The sequence below is a fragment of the Hemiscyllium ocellatum genome, chromosome 12 (assembly GCF_020745735.1).
Source record: "Hemiscyllium ocellatum isolate sHemOce1 chromosome 12, sHemOce1.pat.X.cur, whole genome shotgun sequence".
NCBI classification, from domain to species: Eukaryota; Metazoa; Chordata; class Chondrichthyes; order Orectolobiformes; family Hemiscylliidae; genus Hemiscyllium; species Hemiscyllium ocellatum.
The window spans coordinates 80,156,518-80,169,129 of NC_083412.1; the positions used below are offsets into that span (position 1 = coordinate 80,156,518).

At 40.4% G+C, this 12,612-nt stretch overlaps 1 protein-coding gene across 2 annotated transcripts in view; it reads right to left on the reverse strand.

Annotated features, from left to right (window-relative positions):
- itsn1 (intersectin 1 (SH3 domain protein)) overlaps positions 1–12,612 on the reverse strand; it is a 195,047-nt gene that overhangs the window by 99,686 nt on the left and 82,749 nt on the right. For both annotated transcript variants that reach the window (XM_060833763.1, XM_060833762.1), the window contains exons 12-15: positions 8,555–8,817; positions 5,382–5,531; positions 5,159–5,299; positions 4,918–5,005 (exon numbers count right to left, since the gene is read on the reverse strand). In XM_060833763.1, coding sequence (XP_060689746.1) covers positions 4,918–5,005; positions 5,159–5,299; positions 5,382–5,531; positions 8,555–8,817 — 642 coding nt within the window. The remainder of the gene's footprint in view (positions 1–4,917; positions 5,006–5,158; positions 5,300–5,381; positions 5,532–8,554; positions 8,818–12,612) is intronic.

Here is a 12,612-nt window from a genome sequence, read left to right on the forward strand (position 1 = left end):
CCACAAACGGAGCTGCATTAAAACATTATTTCAACGAGCCACCACACACTGCAGCACAGAGGAGCTACAAAGAGCGGAGGAAAATCACCTGTACAGTGTATCCAAAAAGAACGGATACCCAACAAATACAGTACTCCGATTTCTCAGCAACAAAACCAAACAAGCAGACAAAATGCATCCAGAAACCCCTGCCACTCTCCCCTACATCAAAGGCATCTCGGAAATTACTGCTAGACTACTCAGACCCCTTGGCATCATGGTAGCCCACAAACCCACCAACACACTAAAACAGCAGCTAATGAATTTGAAAGACTCGATACAAACAAGCAAAACTAATGTAATTTACAAAATACCTTGCAAGAACTGCAACAAACAAATTGGAACAAACAGGCAGAAAACTTAGCCACCAGGTTACACGAACATCAAACAGCCAAAATATGACATGACCCAGTATCACTAGTATCCTTACATACAGTTGGGAAAGGAACCACTTCGACTGGGACAACACACCCATCCTAAGACAAGCCAAACACACACACACAAGAATTCCAAGAAGGATGGTATTCCAACCAGAACTTTTAACAACAAACACAATGACTTGGATCCCATTTACTACTCCCTGAGAAAAACAGGAAATGACATCACCAATCCAAGGAAACCTAAACACAAATAGAAAATTGAGCATAATACCAACCCTTCATCAGAGACTCACTGACAATGTTACCTAGTATGGTGATGCAACATCTGAAAACGAACCTTCCAGTTTAGCGAGCAAACTTCCATCCAGCATGAACCATTTTATTCCCCTCTGCACATGGAATGTTGGGCTTTATAACCAGTTCCTCAACTTGCCCTGCTCACAGGATTTGCTCACATATGTATCCCCCTGTCTTGGTGTGCTACATTCCATCCCCTTCAGATATGAACCCTTAATCTTATATTGCTTCTCTTATTCTTCCTACCAAAAAGTGAATCACTTCAAATTCTCTGCACTACATGTTGCATCCTTTTTCCCATCCATCTACATTCCTCATTATGCTGAATATGCTCATATTGTGTGCTATTCACAAGCATGCAAAGAATCAGAACTGCATTTATCTCAGCTATTCCCTGCTTTTACTCTTTTGGCTTTCTGGTACTTTGTGACAATTAATTAAGAAATACATTAGTGGCTTCACAAAGGTAGATGAGGAAATCCAAAATCAAGTGTCAGGAAGGTCTTCTGTCATGCAATAGGTTCCAGTTTCTTTGTATTCAACAGAGCTTCTAAAAGTGAACCGGCTAATTGCTCGGAGAAAAAAAAAGGAGAGACAAGGGGGGGTTAAAGGCTAGATAGTAGAATTAACTGAATTCAATAGTGTGAATGGCTTCCTTCCGTGCAGTAACTGCAGCTATCAAATGTTTTAGAACAGATGGTAATTTATCAATAATGAATGAATCCAACTGTTGACAATGCACCAAAATGACAGTCACTGAACACAATCACCCAAGTCAACTGATACCTGACAGTTACTATTGTCCGGAGTCTTTTCATTTTATCATGAAGAATAATTCTGTGGTCATTTCATCTGGAACAAAATGTAATCATTTTCCTTCAAGAACTACTCACTTGATAATAATTAAACCCCTTTAATACAGAAGTTTTTGAATTGTCCTTGATACATGGAATAATGGAAAACAAGCATTTAGTACCCATTATTTATAAAGGATCAGCTATATTCTGTACTGAAGTGACTGGGTATGAGTACCAAGTTCTATAGGACTACTTGCATACCTAACAGTAAAAACAACATGCAATAGACAAGATTGCACAATCCCAATCAATTCATAGCCTTGCAGCCCTGCCACATCCAAACATGGATAGTGGTGCACAATTAAACAACTAACTGGAAGAGGAGGCTCTACATCTAACTCCATCTTCAATGATGTGGGGTCCCAGTGCATCAGGGCAAAACGCAAGGCCGAAACATTTGCAATCAGCTTCAGCCACAAGTGCCAAGTAGCTGATCCATCTCCAATGCCTCTGGATGTTGCAAGTGTCTCAAATTTTATTTGATTCATTCCTGTGATATCAATAAATTGCTGAAGGCAATGAATAATGCAGCAATCCTGACAACATCCAATTATGGTTACTACAGGCACAGAACTATTGTAAAGTTACAGCACATTAAGAGACTATCCAGGCCCTCATCTTCTAGATAAATAAACGAGTTGGTTACTCAAACCCCACTTTACAGCAACTGCTCTTTAGGCTTTGGAGGTTACAGTGCTTCAGTTGCAGATTCAGGTTCCATTCAAATGAGTTGAGGGTTTCCACCTCCACCAGCAAACTGGACAGAGAACTCCAGACACCACAAGTTTCTGCAAAAAGTTTGATTCTTGTCACTTCTAATCCTTTATTTTAACTCACTAGCCCCTGATAAAATTACCTCTCCTATAGGCAAAACAAGTTTCCCTGTCCACTCTATCCAAGCTTCTGATGATTTAATGATCTCAAGTTCCCAAAGCAAGTTCAAAGTCAACAAGGCACAAATCAGGAGTTTGATGGAATACTCACCACTTGCATGAGTGAATGAAACTGCAAGTACACTCAAGAAGCTTCAAACCATCCACGACAAAAAAGTCCATTCGACTAGCACCTTACTACCTTCAACCCTCCCGGACTTATCCACACTGGCAGTATGTAAGATCGACAAGCTGCACTGCAGAAACTCACCAAACCTCCTGCAAAAATACACCCCAAACCTGCAACACCTACCACCTAGAAGGCCAAGGGTCACAGATGCATGGGAGCATCACCATCGGAGAATTCACTTCCAAATCTCTTATCCCAACTTGGAACTATCCTTCACAGTAACTTGAATCCTGGAATACCATTCCTAACAGCACTGTGCACCAATACTACATGGACTGGAGTAGTGCAAACAGCAAGCTCAACAATATCTTCGAGGGCAATAATTCTGGCTCAGTCAGCAACATTTACATGCCATGAATCAAAATAAACACTAAAACAAATTAAGTAAATTGTGTATCATGAAAAACTGTGATAGTATCACAAGGCGTCAAACATTAACACCAAAGTGCTGAAAACACACACATTGTGCACCACTTCATTGAAAAATAAAATAGTGCAATTTTCACTTAGTTTGCACAGGTCAGACAGAATGTATGTTAGAATTAGAAAGCAAGTAAATTCAGTTGTCTACCAAAGTTTTAGGTAATCAAAGAAAAATCTATAGCTAGAATTTGGAAGAACAACAATGCTGAATTGTACTTTACTGGAAATGTTATTGATGGAGCTACTAAATATGTCACCCAGGTCCTTTGTTGCTAGGACCTAAAAAAATTGACATTTCATGGAATAATTGGCGTCAGTTGAGAAAGTGAGGACTGAAGATGTTGGAGAGTCAGAATCAAAAGGAGTGGCACTGGAAAAGCACAGATCAGGTAGCATCCAAGGAGCAGGAGACTCAATGTTTCGGGCATAAGCCCTTCATCAAGCAATAAGTTGCAGCACTGATGGAAACTCAGGGGCACAATTTAAGAAATAGCCTCCCCATTTAGGATGGAGAGGTGACAGGTTTTCTTCCTCTCTCCAAGGCCTCCAAATAATTTCCTCTCTTGGAAATTATTTCTCAGAGAAGAGTGGCAGCACAGACATTGAAAGTTTTGAATTCAAAAAGGTGGATAAGAGTTAACCAACAAGGCAGTCAAAATCATAAGGAGTAAGGGGCAAGTTTGAGGGCACAATTAGATCAGTTGCGATCCGAAACGTTAGACGAGGCCGAATACCTGACCCCTGCTTCCAATTCATATGTTCATGCCTCATTATTCATTGAGGAACTTGGTGGCCAATGAGCACAGCAATTGGTAAAATTTAAATTCAATTAGAATCTAAGCTCTCGATATGGTGACTATGGAACGGTTGAACTTCATCTAGTTAAATCACACCCTTTAGGGAAGAAAACCCGTCATTCTTACCTAGTTGGGCCTACAAGTGATGTGGAGGTGCTGGCGTTGGACTGGGGTTGACAAGCTCAGAAATCACGCAACACCATGTTATCGACCAAGAGGTTTATTTGAAATCATAGGCTTTAGGAGCGCTGTTCCTTTGGCAGGTGAAATGCTTTACCTGACAAAGGTGCAGCGCTCCAAAAGCTGTTGGACTATAATCTGGTGTCGTGTGGATTCTGACCTTGGCCTACAAATGACCAGGCAATGTGGCTAACTCGTAAGTGTCTTTTCAAAAGTTACTCAGCTCAAGAGCATTTGAAGATTGGCAGGCCAGCATTTGTCTGTGATACACGTACTCCATGAAAAAACGAAGGGAAAATATCAGATATTTTCACCGAATTGAGTATTCCCAGAATTTTCTTGTTTTATTATAGAGTTCAAGCATTCCACTTTGGGTTTTAGTTGATTGCTGGTTTCAGGCAAATTTGGTAATGACAAAAAAGCACTGATAGCAAGGACAACAACAAACAAATTCGCAGAATGACCAACCCAGCAGCCAAATAGTGAAATTTGTCTATTTCCGAGAAACAAAAAAAACGTGATAGCGAAACAGAGCAAGTCTGTTTTTCTCAACAGATGCTGTCAGACTTAACGTTATAAGTTCAATAACCTTTCGTCAGAGCTGAAAATACTTCTCTCAGCAAATGCTCTCAGATCTGCCATGTTTTTCTCACACTCTTTTTGTTTCAGATTTTCAGCAACTGCAGTTGTGTTTGTTTATTCTAATTCCAAGAAAGCCTAGTGTCCTAGCTGGAACAATATTGCAAAAACTTTAAGATTTTCCCTGTGCTGTCATACCTGGTTCAATTTCTGATGTGCTACTGATTAACACAATCCAAAACCATTCGGATGCATACACATACACTTTCAGAAAGCTCAAAATGATTCAGAAACAATCCTTACTATGTAGACTGTTCTGCTGGACCTGCTTCAGTTTATCATTGAGAGACTGCTTCTCAGGAATCAGTCGACTGAGCATCTGTTGAAATTCCTACAGGTCAGAAGAAAAGAAAAAACTTATCACATTCAAATGCACCACATTTTTGCAGTTTGGCATCAAGCAAATGCCCAGGTTTATGGAGGATCTTGTATTCCAAGAAATATATGTTGCTAACTCAAATTTTCACATCAGCTAAAAACTAACCTGCAACTGTTGCTGTAGATGTGTGATTTCTGAAATTCGTAACTCCCGTGTTTGATTTGTATGCTCAATCTCATGCCTTTGAGTGGAGAGACGAAATCGGATATCTTGAAGCTTGCCTTCCAACTGATTCTTTTTATCATTCTAACAGACAAAAACAAAGTCTGTCAAATCAATACAGCCTTACTCCAAAATAAATGTTGTGACAGCAAATCTATGAACTCACAAGGGCTTCAAGTTCAAACTCTAAAGTCTTTTTCCTTGCTTTCAAGGCTACAATATCTTCTTGTTCTTTGTTGCGTTGGTTCAAGAGTTCCTGCCGACGATTCCTCTCCCATTCAAGCTGGCGCTGCCTTTCAAGTTCACGTTTTGCAGCCTGTAATCAAACGAGAATATTGTAGGTTATATATAATGTGGCAAATATCATAGACCCCTGAACCTGCTCTCAAAGGTACAACGAGAGATGCAGAGATCACACACTTATCCTGTGATGTCAGGATATCTTCTAGTGCCATGAAAGTAACACATTATCATGGTTGATGAGTGAGTTTAGATTAATGGCGTTATGAAACACTTCCTGCTTGAATATACATATCCAAATGTAACCAGAACAGAAAGGACCCATTTATAAATCAGTCCTAAATGCCATTTTTCTTCTTAACTCAGCAGCAACTCATGCCCCAGGTTACAGAAGTTATTTTATTTTTATAAATTCACTTGTGGGACATGGCATCATTGGCTGGGTCACCATTTATTCCCTGTCCTAATACATCCAAAAACGAAGCTACATCAGAACTTTACTCCAGCGCGCCACCACACACTGCAGGACAGAGGAACTATGCACAGCAGATGAAAATCACCTATACAGAGTATTCAAAAAGAATGGGAACCCAATGAACACAGTCCGCAGAGTTCTCAGCAACAAACCCAAACAAGCAGACAAAACAAGTCCAGAAACTCTAGCCACTCTCCCCTACATCAAAGACATTTTGGAAATGACTGCCAGACGACTCAGACCCCTTGGCATCTTGGGAGCGCACAAACCTATCAACACACTGAAACAGCAGCTAACGACCTTGAAAGACCCTATACAGACAAGCACAACTAATGTCATTTACAAAATACCGTGCAAGGACTATAACAAACACTTCATTGGACAAACAGGCAGAAAACTAGCCACCAGGATACATGAACATCAACTAGCCACAAAAGGACATGACCCTCTTTCATTAGTATCCTCACATACAGATGAGGAAGGACACCACTTAAACTGGGACAACACATCCATCCTAGGACAAGCAAACAGAGACATGCACGAGAATTCCTAGAAGCATGGCATTCTAACTGGAACTCCATCAACATACACATCAAGTTAGACACCATCTACCAACCCCTGAGAAAAAGAACAGGAAATACCATCACCACAGGAAATGACATCACCTACCCAAATAAACCCAAACATATAAATAGAAAGCAGGAATCATCAGCAGTGCTTCTTCCAGAAGCTCACTGAACATGTTACCTAGTGTGGTGACGAAACATCTGAACATGAACCTTCAAGCTCAGCGAGCAAACCTATATCCAGAACTATGGTTTAACTTAAAATTTAACTTGTACAAACACAGCCTTCTGGCAACACTAACATATTTCTTCACAGTCATTATCTAATGCAGTCAAAATGTTGTACTGATTATCCCAGAGAGTTTAATAAATACAGTAATGAAATTACTGTTTTTATATGGTATTGCTTCAAGTACAGACTCATGAAATAAAAAAAATGTTTTCAACACTCAAACCCATATAAAACCACTGAATAAAACCAATATTTTATAACCTTGTTATCCTACAGAAAGTTAAGAATCACACATCACCAGCTTTCCGACAATCGCCTGATGAAGGAGCACAGCACCGAAAACTAGCGCTTCCAAATAAACCTGTTGGATTATAACCTGGTGTGTGAGATGTTTAACTTGGTCCACCCCAGTCCAACACCAGCATCTCCAAATCATCTGACTGAAAGTCCACTAAATAATTAATTCTTTTTCCAATACGGAGCATTTTTTCAGTTGACTGCTGAATATTAAATGAATCTCAGAGAAACTAAATGAACTTGCACAAACAATGTGATCTAACTCAAGTAAAAATCATAATGATATCATTAACAACAGAGGTTGCAGACATGGAGGATTTTCATCCACTTCTTCTTAACATCTCTAAAGGCCCAAGATCTTGAGCCATTCTTAAAACAAAGTAGAAAAGGGATTATAAAGGGATAACAAATTACATTTGATTTAAAGAAATCCTGCAAAAGCTACAAAATCACCTACAGTTAAGCCAAAATGCCCTGGTTCAAGTTTGTTTTAAGACAAGGCAGTTTTAAATAGAAACAATGACAGGACACATCTCATTCTTATAATTTAGTGATTCCTTTTCTCTTTATAATAATATTAGATTACCATAATCCACCAAATGCTCATTCAACTTGAGAACCAATAACCTAATTTGGACAGGAGGGGAAAACAAATGCAAATATTTATCTTTAAGCAATGTTTTTATTTAGGGTCAGGGATATTCCAAGATGACATAGTGGAGATCTAAAATGTGAACCATGTTTAACTTTGCAATCCTTTACCAAAGGCTGGTAAGGCCACACAACACTCCAGCTGGTCTGGCTTAATAAGCCAGATAGAATGATAAGTACAATAGTTGATATTCTGACACAAGACCACTGAGCTTTCTGTAATTGGATGTTGTCAGTTCATGATGTTTACTTTGAGAAAGTGAGGGTCATGATAGCCAAGCAAGAACATGGTCAATGCTCTATGCTGATGAGCTGTGGAGCTCTGGTGGTTAAGTACCAGCATTTTCTCAGAAAGATAGGAGAGTCAAAAACCTTGGCAGTTGCTTGCTTCAGCCCTCTTCACACGAGATGTTGGATAAAATTGGACGCACTGAATATTTAGCAGAGAAATTAACCTGGTATAACTTTTTCAAAAGCTTGATTTGGACAAAATGTTTCCTTTTAAAACTAAGTTTTATGTAAAATGACATTTCAAAACATAAAAAGTAGCATTTGCAAAGAATAAAGAGAAACAATTCTCCAGCATCAATAGTTAAAAATGATATGCAGTTGACACCTAAATAAGGTAAAGTAGACCTAAGTGCAAAAAGCAGCAAGGGCTTATGCCTGAAACTTCGATTTTCCTGCTCCTCAGATACTGCCTGACCTGCTGTGCTTTCCCAGCAACACACACAACTCTGATCTCCAGCATCTACAGACCTCACTATCTTCGAAGTGCAAAAAGCCATAATTATATATTTAGAGGCTGAATTGAGATCTATCTAGTTATATCCTTTTAGTTTATTTTCAGAAATCATTAATTATTATTCCAATTTTACCTCTCGCCTTTCTATTTCCTTTCTTCTCTCTTCCTCTCTCTGTCGTTCGAATTCTCGTTGTTTCTCCAGTTGCTTTTCGAGCTCCATCTGCCTTTTCCTTTCTTGTTCTTGCCGCTCTCGCTCTTTCCGTTCCTGCTCTGCACGTTCCAGTTGGGCAAGGCGCTCCTGCTCCTTTCGCTGTTGTTCCAGAAGAACTTGCCGTCGCTTTTCCAGTTCAAGATTCCCCCGTTCAAAATTCTCACGTTTCTTATCCTCAAATGTAACTGCAAACAGTTTGAGGGAAGGAAAAATTTAAGCAATCAAACAAAATCATGCCACTCCAGTTAAAATAGCATTAGAATCATGGAAGTCCTACAGTGCAGATAGAGGCCATTCAGCCCAACAAGTCTGCACCAACCCTCCAAATAGCATCCCTCTCAAACACACACCCCACCATTTCCACGTAACCCTTAAAACTAATTCCTAACCCGTATCAATCATGCCTAATCCTTCTACCCTGCACATCCCTCGACATTAAAGACAATTCAGAACTTAGAATCCCTACTGTATGGGTACAGGCCTTCAGTCCAACAAGTCCATACCGACCATCCAAAGAGTAACCCACCCAGACCCATTCCCCTATTATCCTATATTTACCCCTGACTAATGCACCTAACCTATACATCCCTGAACACTATGAACAATTTAGCTTGGCCAATTCACCTAACCTACACATCTTTGGATTGGAGGAAGAAACTGGAGCAGTTGGAGGAAACCCACGCGGACAACGTCCACGTTCCAAACAGGAGCCCGAGGTTGGAATCTAACCTGTGAAACAGCAGGGCTAACCACTGCACCACCATGCCACCCACCACCATTTAGTATGGCCAATCCCCCTAACCTCCACATCTTTGGATTGTGGGAGGAAACCGGAGTATCCAGAGGAAACCCACACAGGTAAACTTCAGTTCCTAACTGGAATTATACTAGCTAATAGCACCACAACTCAATAATGTCCCAGTTATCTTAATTGCCCCATAAATTTTCAATTCTCTTCCATTCCTTTAAATGGAAGCTATTCTGTTGTTGAAATAAGTTTTGAACAAATATTCACTTAATACTTTGACTGCTGCAATTCTTGGAAGTTATTGCTTTTCCCAGTTTAAAACAAAATCTTACACCATTCAAATCAACAGCATTGCTGCATGTTTGAGTGGAATAGATAGACAAAGATATTGTATTTGCATTTCCCCAGTCATGCGGCACTATTGTGAATCATTACATTCACAAAGGTTTAATATTCTTCTGACAATGAGAAGCCCAACAATACTCAGTTCTTCAAACCAAGGTGTTACTGAAATCTTAAGCTCAACATCTCCTAGCTTTTATATTTTATACAAGAAACCTGGATCCATTAGGTTTGGTTTATTCCACAACCAATCCTAATGAGCCCAAGGTCATGGCTTTTATGTCCTAGGAATCTGTACACGTCAAAATAAAAACAACCATCGCATATTAATGCTGATGTCTAATAACTTTATTTAATGCATTATTTTCGCTCATCAATGTCCCTCTGCAACTTCCTTTGAACGGAAGTGACTTGAGTCACGCAGTTGTCAACTTCCAAATCCGAAAAACAGCCCTTAATTCCTTCCTTTCATTTCCTCAGAGCAATTTAATATAGGTCCATTTCATTGAGTTCACCAATTGTGAGGACACGGCTCAGGATTATCCATGGAATAAAACAGACCTCCATTAATTTGCCATTGCAACACTCATCCACACCGCTTCCTTTCCCAGAAGCGAAGAATTTTCCAACTAACTTAGAGTAATAGAGATGTACAGCATGGAAATAGATCCTTTGGTCCAACCCGTCCATGCCGACCAGATATCCCAACCCAACCTAGCCCCAACTGCAAGCACCCGGCCACATCCCTCCAAGCCCTTCCTATTCATATACCCATCCAAAGCCTCTTAAACGTTGCAATTGTACTAGCCTCCACCACTTCCTCTGGCAGCTCATTCCTTACATGTACCACCCTCTGCGTGAAAAGGTTGGCTCTTAGGTCTCTTTCATATCTTTCCCCTCTCACCCTAAACCTATGCCCTCTAGTTCTGGACTCCCCCACACCAGGGAAGAGATTTTGCCTATTTATCCTATTCCTGCCCCTCAATTTTGTAAACCTCGATAAGGTCAACCCTCAGCCGCCGACGCTCCAGGGATAACAGCCCCAGCCTGTTCAGCCTCTCCCTATAGCTCAGATCCTCCAAACCTGGCAAAATCCTTGTAAATCTTTTCTGAACTCTTGTAGGTTTCACAACATCTTTCCAATAGGAAGGAGACCAGAATTGCACACAACATCTCAACAATGGCCTAACCAATGTCCTCTATAGCTGCAACATGACATCCCAACTCCTGTACTCAATACTCTGACCAATAAAGGAAAGCATACCCAAACGCTTTCTTCACTATCCTATCTACCATGCGACTCCACTTTCAAGGAGCAATGAACGTGCACTCTAAGGTCTCTTTGTTCAGCAACACTCCCTAGCACCTTACCATTAAATGTACAAGTCCTACTAAGATATGCTTTACCAAAATGCAGCACCTCGCATGTATCTGAATTAAACTTCATCTGCCACTTCTCAGCCCATTGGCCCATCTTGTCAAGATCCTGTTGTAATCTGAGGTAACCCTCTTTGCTGTCCACTACACCTCCAATTTTGTTGTCATCAGCAAACTTACTAACTGTACGTCTTATGCTCGCATCCAAATCATTTCTGTAAATGACAAAAAGTAGAGGGCCCAGCACCAATCCTTGTGGCACTCCACTGGTCACAGGCCTCCACCACCACCCTGTCTTCTACCTTTGAGTCAGTTCTGTATCCAAATGGCTAGTTCTCCCTGTATTCCGTGAGATCTAACCTTGCTAACCAGTCTCCCATGGGGAACCTTGTCGAACGCCTTATTGAAGTCCATATAAATCACATCTATTACTCTGCCCTCAATCCTCTTTGTTACTTCTTCAAAAAATTCAATCAAGTTTGTGAGACATGATTTCCCACACACAAAGCCATGTTGACTATCCCGAATCAGTCTGTGCCTTTCCAAATACACATACATCCTGCCCCTCAGGATTCCGTCTAACAACTTGCCCACCACCGACATCAGGCTCACCGGTCTATAGTTTCTGGCTTGTCCTTACTATCCTTCTTTAAGAGTGGCACCACGTTAGCCAACCTCCAGTATTCCAGTACCTCATCTGTGACTATCGATGATACAAATACCTCAGCAAGAGGCCCCAGCAATCACTTCTCTAGCTTCCCACAGGGTTCTAGGGTAGATTTGATTCGGTCCTGGAGATTTATCCACCTTTATGCATTTCAAGACATCCAGCACTTACTCCTCTGTAATATGGACATTTTGCAAGATGTCACCATCTACTTCCCTACAGTCTCTATCTTCCATATCCTTTTCCACAGTAAATACTGATGCAAAATATTAATTTAGTATCTCCCCCATTTTCTGTGGCTCCACACAAAGGCCGCCTTGCTGATCTTTGAGGGGCCCTATTCTCTCCCTCATTATCCTTTTGTCCTTAATGTATTTGTAAAAACCCTTTGGATTCTCCTTAATTCTATTTGCCAAAGCTATCGCATGTCCCCTTTTTGCCCTCCTGATTTCTCTCTTAAGTATAATCCTGCGCCTTTATACTCTCAGGATTCACTCGATCTGTCCTGACTATACCATATATATGCTTCTTTTTTTTTCTAAACCAAACCCTCAATTTCTTTAGTCATCCAGCATTCCCTATACCTACCAGTCTTTTCTTTCACCCTAACAGGAATATACTTATTCTGGATTCTTGTTGTTATCTCATTTCTGACGTCTTCCCATTTTCCAGCCATCCCATTGCCTACGAACATCTGCGTCCAATCACCTTTTGAAAGTTCTTGCCTAATACCATCAAAATTGGTCTTTCCCCAATTTAGATCTTCAACTTTTAGATCTGGTCTATTCTTTTCCATCACTATTTTAAAACGAATAGAATTATGGTCACTGGCCCCAAAGTGCTCCC